Source organism: Sycon ciliatum, chromosome 5, assembly GCF_964019385.1.
Source record: "Sycon ciliatum chromosome 5, ocSycCili1.1, whole genome shotgun sequence".
Lineage (NCBI taxonomy): Eukaryota > Metazoa > Porifera > Calcarea > Leucosolenida > Sycettidae > Sycon > Sycon ciliatum.
Genome location: NC_088647.1, coordinates 14,223,434 through 14,242,640, shown reverse-complemented (window position 1 = coordinate 14,242,640; position 19,207 = coordinate 14,223,434). Strand labels below are relative to the sequence as shown.

The following is a 19,207-nucleotide window of genomic DNA, read 5'->3' as shown; positions in this document are numbered from 1 at the left end:
TCCTATGCAGTACAACTAGCGTGCACAGTATGTAAAACAAGCGAGAAGAATGACAAGTGCATGCAACTGAGTGCTGTCCACATGTACCCAGCAGGTCAAGGACCTCATTTGCCTGTACAACTCCCTGATTCTAGCTTCTGCAAGGCACATGCAACCGGATACGACGAAGCTTTTTGTACACATTTCAACCAGTTTGTACACAAAATCATGCACCGGTATGCGGATCGCGAGGTCCGGTTATGTTGTATGCATAACATATGCTGCACATCGGTAACCAGCGATTTTCTTCCGGATGGCGAGGGGTCCGGATAAACGAGGACCGGATAAGCGAGGTCTGACTGTATTGATCACATTGCTCAGTGTGTAACCTCTTCTACTGACATGCCTGCTGCTACTATTGATGTGAAGGTTTTCAATCACGTGAAGCAGCTGCCCAATTGAGTCAATTCATGTATGCCCCTACGACCAGAATGGTTATGGGGATATATACATGTACATGCATGCATGCCCGTATTTTAGCAGTGCATATTGTTCTGTTTCTGGTTGTACGCAGGAGGCCCTTGGTGCGCTGATTCGTCCGTTTCAGCTGAGCCTGGTTGCTGATAATGGCATGCTAGTTCTTGGTCGTCACCTGCGCTGCTGTGGCGTCAACATCTCCCTGCTACCGCCTCGCACCAAGCAAAGGAAAATCGTTGAGGTACGTTGACTGTCGTTGAACTTGCTCCCTCGCTATGTCAGTGTCCTAATTTTACAGTTTGTAGTTGTGATTTGAACAGCAGTGGTTACTTTGTACTACTTACTACACGTGTAGGACTAATACTAACATCACAGCACAGCCATTACCCACGCACCATTGTTTGTCCAGTGCTGTGTGTTGTCATGCATGTTGCTCGCTGTACTTGTGGAGTATGTTGAGCATGGACATGTACAGTGTATCTACGCCATGTACACATAATGTTATCTACCATGGCATGTGCTTGTTAACATGTATCTTCTGCCTTTGTGGTCGCTGTTGTCGGCGTCATTGTCGTCGTCATTATCATCATTGTTGCTGTTGTTGAATTTACCAGTAGTGTTGTTGCTGCTACTGCTGCTGTTGTTGTTGTTGTTGTTGTTGTTGTTGTTGCTGTTGTTGTTGTTGTTGTTGTTGTTGTTGTTGTTGTTGTTGTTATTTTTGTTGTTGTCGTCTTCGTCGTTGTTGTTGTTGTTGTTGTTGTCGTCGTCGTCGTTGTTGTTGTTACAGGTTGCTCATGCAGAAAAGAGAATAATCCTTACATCTGGCATGCCATACATGAAGGTAAGGGAGAACCAGCCCGTGTCCCTTAGCCGTAATACTGTCGTAGCTTGTATGCTGTGTCCGCTGGTCCTGTACCCTTGCCACACAGTCTACTGTGTTTGCAAATCTGATGTGCAGTGCAAACAGTAATACGGTGCTGTTCACTGAAATCCAATTGTGTCACTCAAGTTTGCGCCTTGGATCATTTCACAGCCCAGTCTTCACTTGTATATATGGCTGCGCAACGCCCGGCGTGTACTTAAGCGACGCGACTGGATTTCATGAAGCAGAACTGTAGTAGTATACGGGTCTTTGTTTGCTTCTAGGAAGGTTCACCAAGCAATGATATGCGTATGAAAGTGCATAAGAACACTTCCATTCATGTCGGGGCATATAGCTCAGTGGTAGAGCATTCGACTGCAGATCGAGAGGTCCTTGGTTCAACTCCGAGTGTGCCCTGTTTAATTTTTTAGTATCATTTCTTTTGATGGGTGTGAAAAATCCTTGGGCCCAATTTCTACACCAAAGTTTGTGGGAAGCAGAGTGGCGCAGCGGAAGCGTGCTGGGCCCATAACCCAGAGGTCGATGGATCGAAACCATCCTCTGCTAAGATTTTTCTTTTTTTTGTCATAACCATTTCTCTTTTTGTCGCATAATACGGACCTTTCGCTAACGATTTTCGTTAATTTTCCTTAGGTTTGGATTACGTACCGAAGTTTCGTAAATTTTTCGTTTCGCTCGGCATGTTCACATTTCGGTACGTTGTCGTAGCAACATATTTCTCACCGGCGGGTGATTGAAAAACAAATTTATGGCGTACCTTTTTGTGTTTTCTTCTTGTTTAAATTTCAAATTTCACCTTTTTGAACTCAATCATCACAAATTCAAAATGCTTTTAGCCCGTGCTTCACACAGCCGGACATGTACATGCGCGTGCATGCGGACCCACACGCATGAACGAGCACACAGAGAATAGTCTGGTTGAGTTAAATTGGATAGGTGGAGTGCTGGATTCGAACAACTGGTGCAATGTCACGTGACTCGGCAAATGAGTCGCAACGCGAAAAGACTCTGCTGAGTTGCGAACAGGCAATGACTCTGCAACTGAGTCGCAAGCAAGCCAACAGGGCAAACCAGTTGTGAGCGAACATCCGCGAATCCAGCACACCACGCAAATATTCAGAATTGCTAGGCCAAAATTCAGACCAAATGGCTAACCTTTGCAAGCTGTGACGACACACTGTACTTAAGGGATGCTGGCATACGCATGTACCGCAAACATACATCACTCTTCCAGCGTCCAGCGGCGCGGATCAGAGAGTCGGGCACACCGGCCATTGCGGCTGTCGTAGCAGCACTAATGCGGAATGAGTGCCCGGAATACAGGTGCAGGTTTGGCACGCCAGATGCTGCCAGCAATGAACGTACAGTGGTGGTAAATGCCGCACGAGTAAGCTTCTGTCCATCTGAGAGCACAAACAGTGGCCCAGTGGATGGATGCGGGTAGTGAGCAGGTATGCTGTCATCGCTGCTACGGGGCAGTACGGTTGCGTGGCTCGGCCAACGAACACTGTGACCCCACTGCCCAGTGGATCTGTTTTTGACTTTGGCAGGAACAGCTGCATGTTGCCGTCTGCGAGTCGAGCATCAGTCCTCCGAGTCTCCCCTGTAAACTCGGAACAGCGAAGGAAGCCGTAAAATGCAAGCAGCATACATGCTTGGTACAGCAGACGGTCATGTCGGTTGAGTAGTTCCGTCAACTGGCACACATCCACTATTTTGCAGAGCACAGGCATGGTAATAGGAAGGCGAGGTGTGATAACAGCTGTGCCATGGCACCGTCCAATGCCCTTTACTACTCGTTTCAGCAGCCAAGCATCTTCCAGCGGATCACCCAAGCCTTGTTCAATTTGGGCGTTGTGCACCGCACTGAGGTACACAGAGATAGTACATGGTCTTACTGAGCGAGCGAGGAATGCGGCAAAGCAACTGAGCTGATAGTCAGTAGCTGGGAAGGGTTTCCAGAGGCACAACTGGCAGTAAGCACTATATCTGCTCTCACCGGTCGAATAGGTGCGCCGTGTGTTCGGGGCAATGGTGCATGCAGCGTAGTAGCTTACTTCCCCATGTACTGGGGCCATATCACGTTGTCCGGCAGGTTCCCGGCGCTGGGAGCGAGCCGCCGAAATGCCTGCATAGAGAAGCGTGACAGAGAATCAGCAATCAGGTTCTTGTTCCCTGCAATATGGATGGCCGAAATGGTAAAGTTATGTTTGGCGCAGACAAAGAAAAGTCCGCGGAGTAGTTGCATCACTGGGGCTGATTTGCTACTGCCCGACTTTACACAGTCCACGACTGCAGCATTGTCGCAGTGAATAAGGATACGGAGCTTTTGCCCAAGCATGGCCCCAAGTGGCGCAAGCGACTAGCAGGGCATACAGCTCCTTCCAAGTGATGTCTTTCTCCACTTCTTCTCGGGTCCAAGCGCCGTTGATCCACCGGCCGTTGTTGTAGGCTCCCCAGCTACGTGAACCGCTTGCGTCTGTATAGAGTTGTAGATCTGGCGATGGAGTCCAGTTGGGGTGCAAGAAGAACGATTTACCGTTCCAGTGTTGCAGCAGGTGCTGCCACCACCTGATATCTTCCATAGCATCAGAGTCCAGTACTATCTTGTAGTGGGGCTCTTGATACCTGCTGCACACCGACCAGAGCCGTCGAAGAAATGTGCGCCCTGGGGTGACCACCCGTGCTGCAAAGGAGAGCTTCCCCAAAAGGGACTCGAGGCTGCGCTGAGAAATAGAGTTACGCTGGAGGGTGGCAGTTAGGCCTCGGTCACACTACGGCAAAAATGCTGCGTCAGCGTCAGAATCATGAGCTTTTCCATGGCAACTGACGCAACGCGGGAAGTTTGAGCGTCAGACGCTGCTGCGTCTGACGTGGGGAAATCGGCTGCGTTGCCGCTGATGGGAGTGACGCTTGGCGGAAAAACAGTGTCTTTCAAGTAAAATAATAATTAGTTTCAAGACACTTTGCTTGAGTTGAGCAGTTATTCGACATTCGTCTGTTCAAGGTTTGTTTTGTTCCCTCTTTTTGTTCGAGATGAGTCCGTGGACCTACGAGGCCGAGGCTCCTCTGCTCCGAACCTGGCGGAAGAGCGAGGCGTTTTCTGAGAAGAAAATGATGTCGAGAAAGGACCAGTTGTTTGAGTGGGTCATCGGCCAACTGGAGCCTGTTGACTTGTGAGTGTTGTGTTGTCGTCAAGAGCCCCAAAAAGGACAACCAGTATGACGAAGTCAGGAGAAACACAGCTGCGATGCGGACTTTTCTTGCCTGATCAATGACACTACAACTGAAAATGGCTTCAAATTCGGAAAGAAACAACAACGATCGTGCACGCGTGGGCCTTGTACCTTTCGTCTTCTTGTAATCAAAAATCAATGAAAAATTCGAAAACTTTGTCCGACAATTTTTTTGTATAATAAGCAAAAGGCCGGTTTCCGTGGGAATCCGTGTCGTCATTGAGTTTTCCTGGTGGTTTTGTGACGTAGACAAATGCGTCAAGCCGCGGCAGTCATGAGCTGCAAAAAAAAACAAAACACTGTGTGACCCCGCGTCTCCGTCAAGTGCTGCGGCTTGACGCTGCGTCCAGCTTCAAACTGCCGTAGTGTGACCGAGGCCTAAGCAGAGATCTGAGCTCAGTCAGTTTGTCGGATGGGAGCCTGGCTTGCTTGGAAACGCAGTCCAACTCTATTCCAAGAAATGTAAGACACTGAGCAGGGCCTTCTATCTTGTCTGGGGCCAGGGGTACGCCTAAGAGCATGAATGCGCGGAGCAAGATAGCCAGCTGGCGGTTAGCAACAGAAAGGCTAGAAACGGCGTTCAGAAAGTCATCTAAGTAATGCAAAAGATCACTTATGGAGAAATGATGCTTTATGATCCATTCAATAGCATCAGCAACGGTGTTGAAAATGAAGGGACTAGAGCGCAAACCAAAAGGGAGCACTTGTTCATACTTCCTCCGCGTCATCGAAATTGTCGCAGTTTGACTAGTGACTTGTCACTTGTTACTGACAACTTCATAAGCTAAGCCATTCAAAACTTATTGCACAGTATGATAGTCTGAAGACTAGAGTAACGTTCCAGGACAGTTGGACTGAGAGTTTTCATGCAGAGATGAAGTCCTCGTCGTCGCTGTTGTCAATAGACGCAAAAATATCGTTCCGAAATATTTCAAGGAAGGTTGAAAGTTGGTCGCGCCTCATCTCAAACATTTTGACTTTCTCCGCAGGACAAGAGCTGCTATGCTTGTCGTCTGCTAGCTCTGGATGATTTCTACTTCACCACCAACAAAGCCTAGTAAGAATACACGATCGTTGCGAGGTCGGTTGATTACCGTCGGCGGAATCACCTCGATCTTGAAATGAACTTTTTTTAGCCGTGGCATGCCCATTTATTTTAGCTGTGTGGTCACAGCTCATGCAGGTAAGTGTACTATCACGTCCAGCGCGCCCTCTTTTTCAGCATCACTGCCCGGCCGTGATTCACTGGTATACCATGGTACGGCACCTGCGCGTGCAGCACTACGTGTAGAGTCTACACGGCTCTTGCAGGTACAATCATGTACTGAGTGTCTCAGCCAGAGCGACAAATTTTATCGCTGTTGCAGGCATTTAGTTTGCTGACCCCTCGATGTTTCTCCAAGCTCTGCCACTTGTTCCACGAAGTCATTCTCACCCCAGCTAAGGTAAAACAGTGGTGAGGCTTGAGTGAATGGCCATAAGCACGAGAAATGTGCAGGCTACAACGCCTGACTGATCTCAGCGAGTCGAAATTACCATCGCAGCGACATCAGCGAAGAAATTGCGTCTAGTTCAAAAATTCCAGCTTCCAATAACAGAAAATAGAACTTTGCCGTCACCCTATACTGATGACCATCGCCTATGTCCGATTCCTTGCCTCTGGTACGAGTGCTGGTGAGTAAATACCCCGTTTTATATCAAAAGTCAAACTGCGACAATTTCGATGACGCGGAGGAAGTAATAGTAACGGCCTTGCCAAAAAATACCAAGCAGCGGGAAATCTTCGATGCGTACTGGGATCTGCCTGAAGGCGCTCTTGACATCCAGTTTTGACAGGTAAACTGGAGGGGGTAAAGACATAATCATATTGATGGCATCATCAATAGTAACATATTGCAGCGAGAATAATCAGTAGGTATGCCGTCATTGACACTCGTCCCGAGTGGGCTAGACAGGTGGTGGATCATGCGCATTTTGCCGTTTTTCTTTGGCACTGCACCGACGCCCGAGCAATGCATAAGCGAGAAAGGGGGTGAAGTGAAGGGGCCTTCAATCTTCGATGCGTACTGGGATCTGCCTGAAGGCGCTCTTGACATCCAGTTTTGACAGGTAAACTGGAGGGGGTAAAGACATAATCATATTGATGGCATCATCAATAGTAACATATTGCAGCGAGAATATATCAGTAGGTATGCCGTCATTGACACTCGTCCCGAGTGGGCTAGACAGGTGGTGGATCATGCGCGTTTTGCCGTTTTTCTTTGGCACTGCACCGACGCCCGAGCAATGCATAAGCGAGAAAGGGGGTGAAGTGAAGGGGCCAGCAGTTTCCCTTCGACTACAGGAGGCAGCTAACTGGTCTGATATAAACTGAGCGTGTTTAGCAGCGGAAGGGAGATTAGGAGAATTAACGTTAACAGTACGATCACCTGAAAAGCCATTATCGAAGCCATGATGCAAGCCATGCAGAACATATCGTGAAAACTGTGGGTCTGGGTGGGTAGATAGCAAGGAAGAAAAGCGGGTAACATGCAAAGGTGAGCGGAATGTGGAAGCGTGGAGAGTAATGGCTGAAGGCAAACTATCGGAGTTGCTGACCTTACTGAGAAGTGGTTCGGGATTTGGTCCCAGCCTTGGGGCACTGTTGGCGGGAATGATTGCCGCCGCATGTGTTGCAGACATGGTGGAAGCGGCAGGACGACTTGTGCTGGCACTGGCCGGAGTTAAAGTTACGGCAGATGATTCGGCCGCTCTCAGAACGGGTGAGCGTGGACCCGTGCTGATACTGCTGGGGGCTTCTGTTCGGACGAAAAGGACGCTGACTGGACGGAGGGTGCACAGTGTGGCATACTGGACATGCTGGTCTGGCCTTACCCGTGACGGATAGCTGCCACAGATTGTTGTCGATAATGTCAAGGCGCTTGCCTGGCTGGAGCGAAGCTGACAGCCGAAGTTGCTGGTCATAGCTGAGCCAAGCAGCTGGTAGATACTGGCGGTTGGCTTTGAGGATGATGGACTGGTACGCCAACAATTCGTGGAGACGGTGTGGTGCGTGAGTACAGACAACCCCCGTGTACAAGGTCCAGCCCTCTAGCCATGTTGCGATGTCGTGTACTCGCCGTTTGACTTGGCGACCGTCGCTGGTTTCAACCAGTTCCAGCGACTGCTTACTTCCCCCAGACTGATTGGGGGTACGAAGCTCGAACGAGCGGGATTCAGGTTGAGAGACAAAATTGCTTAGCCCCTCTGGCAACAGTAAGTTCAGCTCAATGAACTCACCTTTCACGATGCAATCTTGCAATAACTTGGGCACAAGGAGGTGAGCTGCTGCCGAGGTTTCGGTACTGCTAGCCTCCGGCGCAGGTGCAATGGAGCTCAACCCGGGGATAGAAGGTGCAGGATGGGACAGGGTGACAGTTGCCGTGGTTTGAGAGGCCGCCTCTGGTGCTCCCGACAACGCTGTGCCGATTGCAGCTGATACTTCTTCGCGCACCATACGCCGCAGTTCCTGCTGAAAGTTGTCACGACCCGAATTATCCGGGTCCTCCGTAACAGCAACAGAAGCCGCAGAAGCCGCAGTAGCAGGAACGAAGTCCTCACGTTCGTCTACGGCTCCCTCGAGTCGGTTTATCAGGACCGATTTGGTGCCAGATGGGTCTAGGCCGCGCTTTTCGAGCTGTTCACGCAGCTCGGCGACACGCAATCTCTGCAACAACTGATTTGAACTCATCGTATGCGATGTTCAAGGAGAAACAGCTACGAGGCTACGGACAAAACTGCAAAAGCTAGGCAGCGAGGAAAAGCTAGGAGCTGAAGAAAAAGCAAGGAGCAAAAACTGTGAAAGCCAGGCAACAGCAGCAAACTCTACTTTCACAAAGGCAACACTCAAAGCAAGGCACGTGGGAAAAGTTTGGAGCAGAAGAAATACGAGGTGTGAGCTGCAACCTCTCTTGGCGCGGTTTCGGAGCTGCGCTGTAGATTAGCGCCGTGAATCTGCGTGATTGATTAGTGTAATCAAGCTGCCAACTGGCAGGTGTTCATGCGGCGCTAACACGCTCTAGCCATTGGCTAGTGCGCCTTTATCTCTGTTCCTTCTCGAGGTACGTAATAATAGGATCCGCTTGATCGTACGTGCTGCTCCGCTTTGTTTTCTGGGGCCGGTCTTCCGCTGAAGATTTCTCCGAAAGGGTCCTACAAGCATCGGCTCGCATCTGCTCAGCCACAGCCTTTTCCGCATGCTTGGCTATCACCACTGCCACTGCGGCTTGCTCCTTCTCGGCCTTCAGCTCCTGTAGCTCGGTTAGAAGCATGTCTGCTTCGGAGAAGTCCTCTACAATACCAGAGGCCGATTTGCTTTTGCAATCTTTGGACTTCTGCTTCGGCATCAGCAGGTGCAGCCTATCTGAAGCGCCTTTCTTTTTTACATTGCCGAACCGCCGGTCTTGTGAGGATAGTTCATCAACGACATCATCCATTACGGACGAACCACGGACAAAAGGATTTCCTGATCCACGAATCTGTCTGAGCAGGACCAAGTCCATGCCTGAGTCCCAAACTATCCGTTGCCTATCCGGTGTAATAGGTGTGGGAGGAACAGGTGCAGGCAACTTCGAAGCCATAGTACATAACTGACACGTTTACGGTTAGGGCTAAAAGAAAGAGTAGAGGGAAAAGTCTGAAAAATCTGAAACAAATCCCGCCAAACAAGAACGAAAGCAATATTCGTTGAAAGTGGCTTTTTCCGTCCAGATCAGACAAACTTCCGTAAGATCTTCGTAACCTCGTTCCCGAGCTACGAAAATGGTGTACGAAAATCGTTAGCGAAAGGTCAAGGGCATCCACTTGACGAGGCAGCGTCATACAAAAGCGTGAACAGTTTCTCCTTGATGGTGGTGGCCTATTTCAGCCTCCTATATGCCTGTCATCTTTGCCAGCCCAAAATTGGGACAACTAGTGACCAAGAGGCCTAACTTTGAAAAATGGGGATGACAAATGTTACCCCATTCACTGCGGATCCTGTACTATTACAGGATTCTAAATGAAGCCCAGGCTCTGAGCCCGTACTATTGCGTGATGAGTTTACATCACGTATTGATGAGAATTTACAGGACGAAATTTGATCAGCGGACTTTATTCTTGACAACAGCAACTCCTGAAAGTAGGGACCAATACCGAACGTGGTCAAATAACGACACTTTGTTTCCGCACAGGAGAACTTGGTCGCGATCTTACTGTCTGGAAACATCGCTGCAAAGAGGCCGGACTGACCACCAAGGCCCTCACAGCTACAGAATGATAGGTGTTTGTCAGATACATTCAGCGCCCACAGAATTCTGCCTCCAACTCCCGAGTGCTTGACACGAACAAGGACAAACGATCCGCTGCCGCCGATGAAGAATGTGGCGCTGTATATGTTGGGACCTGGCTGAGAACACACTAGCCACTGAGGGACTAGCAGACGCACTCCTTACCGCTCCCTTGGCATGGCTGACAAGCGCTTTCTCCCCCATTGTCATGATGACAAACGTCGTGTTGCAAAGCGTGCAGCGGGCGGAGTGCTTGTCCTTCTGCTTCCTCTCTACCCAGAGAGAGAAATCTGGGTGGGACAACCATTTGTCCGAACAAACACGACGTCCCATACTTATTCTTTGGCACAGGAAACTTCAACTTGACAAGGACAAGAAAAATCCAAGCTACTTCACCAACGTCATGACAGGTTGTGTTTTTCTTGTGTCAAAACATCAAAACAAAACGACAGTAGATTCTACAACAGTACAAGAGCGAAGCCTACGATCCGTGTGCAGTGGCCGCTTGGGCAAACACTACAGGTGTAGCAGGCATGCAGCAGTGATCATGTGCTGCGCGCACCCGTCCATGGCCGATCGTGTTGCAGAGTACTAGTAGATCTACACTCTGACTTGTACTTGTGGTGTGACTGCCTGTACTGTGTGTGGACCACAAGGACACGCGCGCCGCATGGGTGCAAGCCACTGCCATGCCATGCCGCGGCTCGGAGAAGATCTACGACGTACCAGTAGCAGACCAGTAGTGTGCATTACAGCACAGTGTTGCATGTTTTCAAAATCCCAGACTTTTTCCAGACAAAATGTCATTCAGGTCAAAATCAAGACTTTTTCAAGGCCTGGAATTACGATTTACAAATTCAAGACTTTTTCCAGACTTTCAAGACTCTGTACGAACCCTGTTAAATATAAGTTTCCGTGCATGGCACGGTAAGTGGAGTTAGCAACACACCAACATCCTTGCCATAAGCAACACTTGTACATGCATAACATGCATGCACTCCGAATTCCCGCGTCTCCGCACGGGACTGTGCGGAGCATGCGCATTACTCCAATTCGCCATGCTGTTGTTTCTTGCTCTTCGCTTTGCTGTGCTGACGGTCAAATGCAACACTTGTACATGCATAACATGCATGCACTCCGAATTCCCGCGTCTCCGCACGGGACTGTGCGGAGCATGCGCATTACTCCAATTCGCCATGCTGTTGTTTCTTGCTCTTCGCTTTGCTGTGCTGACGGTCAAATTGTTTTACTATCGCGGCCAGTTTCTGATCACCACCACCCACCCCATCATCTCTCGCTAGCAGTCCATTCGAAACCATCCCGAAAGGGAGAACAGTAAGGATCGTGAGTCAGGCCGGCATTGAGCCAAGTGCGCCTATATTCGCTCACAAGTGCATCCTTTAAGCCATCCCGTAAGGGAGAACAGTAGGGGTCGTGGGTCAGGCCTGCATTGAGCCAAGTGCGCCTACATTCGCCCACAAGTGCATCCCTACTGCATGCTCGTGTATTGACACATCTGAATTCAACAGTAGGGATCGTGGGTCAGGCCGGTGTCATATAGTAGAATGACCCCCGTAGTGGAAGGCCCCCCCCCCCCCCCCCCCCCCCCGGTCATTGTACTATATAGTAGATTGCCCCCGGGGTCACTCTACTATATAGTACAACGACCCCCCTCGGCCGCTATTTTAGTAGAGGTCCGTGACCTCCTGAACTCTTGCTAGTACTACACCGTATACGTATACACGTGTAGATCGACCCCGAGGTCATACTCTTTCTCTCTGACAGATGCACACATTGGTTAAAATTTAATCAAACCTGGGGATTGTCATTCTCCTCTTTCAAGGATCAGAAACAAAACTCTTATTAGTTTCGCTCCCATGTCATTGGGCAACTCTGCCCGTTTGGTTCATGCGAAGTAAAATAAAAACCAACCAACCAAACTCGCTCAAAGTGCTCGGGGTGTACGTGTGTTGGGAATTTCTATGGAAATGTTTGGTCTCTCAAAAAAATGTATTGTACTTCTGACTACGAGAGTATTATGACCCCATTTTTATCGCATTTCTGCCTTCATGGAGAGAATAGAAATATATAATTAATCACAAAGCCTTCGCCAATTGGTGATATTTTATGTTGGTAACCAAGGTAGTGGCTGACAACAAAAGGATGCTACTAACAATGCTGCTTAATTGATTATGACCAACAGTTAACAAACTAGTGAGAATGAGAGGTTGTAAATTAGAGGAGCAGGAATTAAATTCTCACAAAAAAACATGCATGATATCTCTCGTGCAAACAGGGTGATATATTTGAGGTGGTAAGAGAATGACACAAATAAGAAGCATGGTATAATGTATTTAGAGTGTAATATGGTCATTATGTGATGTAATTACCACTTTACATTGCGGAGTGAGCACGCAGGTGAACACAGCATGGCAGCACAAACATGAAGGATTATTAAGATTTTGTATAGCACCATAAACATCATAGTCCTTAGCATGCAGCATACGCTGTATATTAGACAAACCAAGGAGAAAACAGTTTTAGGGGCAAGGAGAAAAGTCACAGTAATCCCCTAGATCAAAAAGTAACAATCATCAACACACTGAATGAAAGCTAGGGGAGGATGCACGCACAATATGTTGCATATATTTTACTTTCGTCCAACAGACATCACAATATTGTAGTGGCACCCAGAGGAATTGTCGAGGTAAATCCCAAACTGGTTCTTGCCTGCACTGCGAGGTGTATGCTTCTGCCAGCTCAGACGACTTCCAAACTGGCAAAGAACAAATACAGGAACTTGAAGCCAGTCGGCAACCGCTTGGCATTCATCGTTTGTGCCCCAAACTCCAAGTTCTCGCATCTTCTTCCTTTGGAGGTAGTCGTCACCAGTTGTTCCGTCAAATTCCAGAGCTGACCCGTTGATGTGCTCACAAACAAGTTGACGCACTTCCGCATGCTGGTCCTCGCTGCCAGTCACTGCATAGGCTACAGCTCGGAAAAAGCAGTTGCCATCACCTCCAATCTGCTTGTTCCTGGTCGGCTTTGAAAAAGCGTTGAATGGCTTGTTGCATACTTGGCCATAGGGCCCGGATTTAGACACATATGTTAGATTCTCCTTGTTGCACACCTTTCTTTGCCACTGTACATTGGGAGGAGCAAAGAGATGTTGCGATGGTGATGTGGTAGTGCCAGTAATAACAACATCAGGACTTCGGCTGCTTGTGGTGGTAGCTGTTGTCGTGATTGTAGTACTGATGGTGGCAGCTCCATTGATGGCAAGCCCTTTATCCTTTCCATCCGCTGACTCATCATTTTCTCTTCATCGGCATCACAATAGGGTTGGCTTTCGTGGTCTTGCTCGCCATCTACTTCAATGGGCAATCGCATCTGTTGCCCGTACACGATAACAAACGGTGAGAATTTCGTTGATGCCTGCCTATTTGCCCGGTAGGACATCAGGACCCATGGGATCAGGCTGTCCCAGTTGTCCATGGACTCGTTAACCAGCTTTCGCAGCTGGTGGATGAGGGTTTGGTTCAGGCGTTCCGTCAAGCCATTGGACTGCGGGTGATATGCACTGCAGAGATTCCTCGAAATATCGAGATCTCTGCAGAGCTCCTGGTTTATGGCATTCACAAATTCCCTTCCCTGGTCGCTGATGATGGTTGACGGGCACCCGAACCTTGAAACAACGCACTCAATTAGAGCGCTGGCCACACCAACCGCTGTCTTGTCGGGCAAAGGCTTGGCCTCCGCCCATCTCGATAGGTATTCAGTGAATACAATGATGTATTGGTTACCACCGGGCGTTGCCTTGAGGGGACCGACCAAATCCATGCCCCACTGACCAAAGCAGTGGTCAGGAAAGGGCACTGGATGGAGCTGGGATGGCCCCTTCTTCAGGGTGTTCTGCCGCTGGCACTCCTCGCAGGCATTTACGTGGGTTTGCACGGCGTCGTACATCCCCTTCCAATAAAACCGCTCAGAAAGCTTATTGAAAGTGGCTGTGACACCAAAGTGGCAGCCACCAGCAGGATTTCCGTGAAATGCCCGAATGATCCGAGCACGGTCGCCCTCTCTGGGAACCTCTCTCGTGGAGTTGGGTTTCTTTGATGTGGGAATATGGTAGAGGACTCCCTCTTTGAGAGTGTAAGCCTCGCACTTTCTCCTGAAGTTTCGCTTTTGTTGTTTCGCCTCATTCTTGTCCGCCATCTCCAGGATGTGATGCGGATAGCTCCCACTCTCCTTGTAGGCGCAAATAGCCTCGTACGTTTCACCCTCCATGTTCCGAATAGAAAAGAGAGGATACTATAAAAAATATTGATACCTAAAAGTGAAATACTTGAACAGCTACAAAATACTGGTCTAACACTTAGAATGAGAATGGTTATTTCACCTATTTACCTACTTATGAATTTCTCTATTACTGAAAAGGATCGAGGATATTATTATAATATCAATGCACCAAACAATAGGAGGACAGAGGAAGTGTTTTTACTCAGAGTTTCACGCACTAAGCGATCATCAGAAAACAGTAATTGGAAATCTGGATCAGTATTGGTTTATATCCTCACAAAGCAAAGTGTAAATAGCGGCAGTGGAAAGCGTGAATGACAGCAGTGGTGAAAGGTGACAACCACTGGAGCTGGTTGTCTCTTACTTAATTAGGTGATGGCTGTAGCTGGTTTAAAGTTCCGAAGGTAGTACCTATTCTCATGGCGACACTTCGACACAAGCTCACTCCTTTTGTTGAGAGAGAGGTGCTTGGGTGCTTGCGCGATTGCCAATTTCTCTGCCAGGCACAGGTTGCACCTTTTGCTTTTGTTGCTCTACCACTCGGTATTGAGCACTCTCTTGGACAGCCTGGAACCTCTCTGTTTTAATATCAATGCACCTATCACACACACAATAATCCAAAAGGAGCAAGGAGCACACAGAAAACGCAAAGGAACACTGAACTTGCAAACTTTCTTCCAACTCCAAAACAAAAACAATCCAACACAAGGTGGGATGTTCATGTCTCCTAAAGAGGAAAAGTGCGCGACCTATGTACAAATGTTGTGGACTTTTCACCACATATTCCCACAATCAAGAGTACATAACCCCGGACTCTTGCCACAATCCATAATGTCCACGTGGAATCTGTGGTGTAAACTCCATCCCTTTCTACCTGCACGTGCGAAACGACAAGTCTGGTGGACTCTGTAGTAGAATGACAGGGGGGCAATCTACTATATAGTAGAACGACCCCCGGGCATTGTACTATATAGTAGAGTGACCCCGGGGTCACTCTACTATATAGTACAATGCCCGGGGGTCCATCTGCTGGGGGGTCATTCTACTATAGTAAACCGGCATTGAGCCAAGTGCGCCTACATTCGCCCACAAGTGCATCCCTACTGCATGCTCGTGTATTGACACATCTGAATTCAACAGTAGGGATCGTGGGTCAGGCCGGCATTGAGCCAAGTGCGCCTACATTCGCCCACAAGTGCATCCCTACTGCATGCTCGTGTATTGACACATCTGAATTCAACAGTAGGGATCGTGGGTCAGGCCGGCATTGAGCCAAGTGCGCCTACATTCGCCCACAAGTGCATCCCTACTGCATGCTCGTGTATTGACACGTCTGAATTCTCGCCGGGCAATTGTTGCCCCAGTTAGTGTCGGCATTGGCCATACTAACGTACAGCGGTGCTTGCAATACTAGCTCTGGCATTGGACCAGAATATTGCATATTGTATGCGGCAATTGTTGCCTATCTCCTGGTAATACAACGCGTAATAGCTCCCAAACAGGTCGGCTTGTTGTGTGGTTGGTAATTACTTGTATAGACAAGGCCTTCTTTTCCATGCATTGACCTGTAAATTAACAAAGAAAAAGAAATGCACCGTACTATCACTTTGTACTTCCTGTGACTACGTATGCATGCACTCAAGAGAGTGTTACCGTAGTTTTCGAAGGTTTCGTCGTCTGCGCTGCAACCCCAGAGGGGGTTTCCGGGCAACCTGGAAACACTGCCGGCTACGCGCCTGACAGTAAAGGGAGAACTGCCTGAAGGAAAGTGGGGAAACCTCTGTTAGTACTAAAAGGAGCACTGCCTGAGGGAAAGTAGACAAATCACTGTTAATGCGCACGCGCTAAGCTTCGCTGTGCATAGTACAACACCTTCTTGCAGAGGTCGTGGAACACATGCCATCGAAGACCCGACAGGCCAGTTTCACGCTCTTTACAAGTTCCCGTGGTGTCACCTTTCCCTGCCGGGACGCTATACTTTTAGAGTTTGTCATCGATTTGCTGTAATGCATCGCAGTTCATTTACCGTTGCTATGTGCCGGTTTGTTCTGGTGTGTGTGTGTGTGTGTGTGTGTGTGTGTGTGTGTGTGTGTGTGTGTGTGTGTGTGTGTGTGTGTGTGTGTGTGTGTGTACACGTGTGTGTACATGTGTGTGTTTTGTACATGTGTGTGTACATGTGTGTATGTTCATGTGCTGTACACGCACATGTATTTTGACTTCAGTTTCGTCAAGAAGTAGCGTATGGCCGTGTGTTTGCTGTACCGTCGGGACAAATTCGGGATCAGGTTCTGGAGGTGCTGCAGCATTTCAACGTCAATGTTCAGCCGGATGACCTCTTTAGCCGCTGCCAGGTTAGTACAATACTGCCGGGTGCCGAAGAACGGGGGGTGGGGATTTCAGTGAGCGGCACTGTAATGGGGGTGAGCACTGAAAGAGGGCTCGACTTTGGAAGTGAATATTATCATACTTCATTCTTCTCTTTGTTTTCTCTCTCACTCTGCAGAACTGCAACTGCACAGAGTACCAGCGAATACGCTCCGACGACATGCAACGGATACGCCAGCAAGTAGCCCAGGCTGCATCATCAGCTACCGTGCCGACACATGTCAACGGTAGTCATGGTGATGGTAGCAATGGCGCTGCAGACACGACAATCGAGAATGGCACTTCTACACAATCACCATCACCGCAGAACGGTCACTGTAACGGCGGGCATGTGAATGGTGCAAGTGCCTCACACACATCATCACTTCAAAATGGTCACCATAGCAATGGAGATGTGGCAAACGGTCACCATTGCAATGGTCACGTGACAAACGGCCATCATTCTATGCAGCAGGGTGGTAAGCAAAAATCAGCGCCTGTGTCGCCATCGGATGTTCCGTTTGTGTCACTGGATAAAGGAGTAGTTGTCTCTCCAAACGGAGAGGTGTTGCTCACAGCTACAAGCACTGCACTGCACCTGGACTCGTTACGTGCAGCCACTCTCGCCGAAATAGATACATTTGTCTGCTGCTGCGGCTGTGGCCTGGTCTTCTGGGAGGGCCTGAATAGCGTGGACCTTCGCAAGAAGTTCCAGTACGTCCTGGACTTGTCTGGGCAGGATGCTAACAACTAGCTAGCTGTTGGGGTATGTAGGTGAGTGAAGAATGGATTTGTGTTTCAACTTCTACCAACACCGGGTATGAATGGATTCGTGTTTCAACTGCTACCAACATAGGGTAGTAGCGGTAGTAGCTGTGCCCTGATTTCTACGCCCCAATGACTGCGTACGGTGGGCTGTAGGCACTAACACAACCTATTCTCCTATTCACAGCTGTTGCGTTTTTACTATCCATTCAGCCGAAAAGCAAATAATGTTGCACGACAATACACATGACATAATTAGGTAGTCTCGTTCTCAACTGGGAGAGATACCCGTGATACCGGTGTAGATATCGTCAATTATCTTGTCATACCAACTGTTTACTCGACAATAAATATTTTATCGAACCAACCATGTAGACCGACTCGGCTCAGGTTAGATCCGCGTGCTTGGATGTTCTCCTTCCCGCTCATTGAATGAATCCCTCCTTCTTTCCTTCCGAACTGCCACACTAATGGCTATTCTATAATGCTATGTTTTGCCTTGAGGTTTTCACCCCCATTGAGCCGAGTGTATACTACGATCTGTCATTTTCACGAAACACACACATCGCTTATTCGGACAGCTTGTCTGGTGCCTTTTCTCCTTTTTATGCTTGATCTTTTTTTAGGATTTGCATTTTACCTTCTCTGCTTTTAATGAACTCTGGCATTATTGCAAAATAGACTGTTCACTTTTTGTTTGTGGAAGCTGAAATATATTCGTGTGCAGTACTTGGCTGAAGCAGTATGTGAAATGTGGTCTGTGAAATGTGACATGCATGGTGTAAACCAGGGAGTCTTAAAATACCGGTATTTTACGACTCCCTGGTGTAAAATGTTAGTCACCTCCACCATTACACTGCGCTCTTTAGCCGACTAGACCCTCCTGCACACAACCATCACCATTGCGAGGACACTTCCGTAGACGATATTGATAAACTCCTTCAGACAGCTGTTTCGCTAATACATAGCTCATCAGGATGTTGAATGATTAAAAATATAGACCAAACTGCTATTATATAAGGGGGTTTCCACATACAAAACTGTAAAGCGTGAAAATGCTGTCGCGTCTAACATTAAAACTAAATATGGGCGTAATAGCCGGCAATACCGGTCGCGATCGTGCACAGATCCGTGTACACTCTGGCCGTAAACTAATTTTGTGTGCATAAAGCACGGGATCATGTGTGTACTGTACACGAATGCCATGTGCACTCTTCTTCACTGTAGGATTATTATTCAGTGATTTTTTTTCCAGACTAGCTTCACGCATACCTTGTTTATCCAGGCCAGGCGGTCCGGGACTGGGCACAGGCCGTGAATTTTGAATTTGAAGTTCTCCTAATCCTTTCCAAATATTTATCACTCTCTTTCACTTCTGGTAGGGTCCAGAAACTGACCGTGGTTGGAATCCAGCAGATGAGGGGAACATATCCTATGGGCACGGTAGACAAGGGCCTTGACGAGGTGTGTTTTGGATTTAGTTGGAGTAAACTTTACAAGCCTGTGAAAGTTGGCTTTCTATAAATGGTCGTATCCATGTTATCAAGAGTCCATAAACAGTTTATGCACTCTTGATGTTATGAGAAATACGAACATCCAGGAAAGAAAGGGTACCATTTTTTCACCATCTGATGTGAATTTTAATGCTGGATGTAAGGAGTTGAGTTTCCGTAAACCTATCACAGGTTTCCTTGTCGTCGTCGTGACAATACACATCGTCAACAAAACGACAGTACATTGATGGCCAAAGTGAAGGGTCGATAGACGACTCGCAGAAGCCAACAAATATATTCGTCAAGACTGGTCCCAAAGGCGTGACCATCAACATAAGTTTCACCAACTCCGTTTCATTCAAATTTGGTGGAGTGATAGACCTGTTATGGTATAAAACGCCATGG

The 19,207-nt window shown here is 48.2% G+C and overlaps 1 protein-coding gene and 2 non-coding genes across 4 annotated transcripts in view; all 3 read left to right on the top strand.

Annotated features, from left to right (window-relative positions):
• The window catches only part of LOC135817724 (exonuclease mut-7 homolog), a 43,330-nt gene extending 25,292 nt beyond the window's left edge, over positions 1-18,038 (top strand). For both annotated transcript variants that reach the window (XM_065330960.1, XM_065330961.1), the window contains exons 24-27: positions 554-697; positions 1,244-1,297; positions 16,403-16,531; positions 16,684-18,038. In XM_065330960.1, the coding sequence (XP_065187032.1) occupies positions 554-697; positions 1,244-1,297; positions 16,403-16,531; positions 16,684-17,298 (942 nt within the window). In that variant the 3' untranslated portion in view covers positions 17,299-18,038. The remainder of the gene's footprint in view (positions 1-553; positions 698-1,243; positions 1,298-16,402; positions 16,532-16,683) is intronic.
• On the top strand, positions 1,664-1,735 carry Trnac-gca (transfer RNA cysteine (anticodon GCA)). Its single transcript has one exon. It is a non-coding gene; the product is annotated as a tRNA-Cys (tRNA).
• On the top strand, positions 1,814-1,885 carry Trnam-cau (transfer RNA methionine (anticodon CAU)). Its single transcript has one exon. It is a non-coding gene; the product is annotated as a tRNA-Met (tRNA).
• Positions 18,039-19,207: the final 1,169 nt, after the last annotated feature.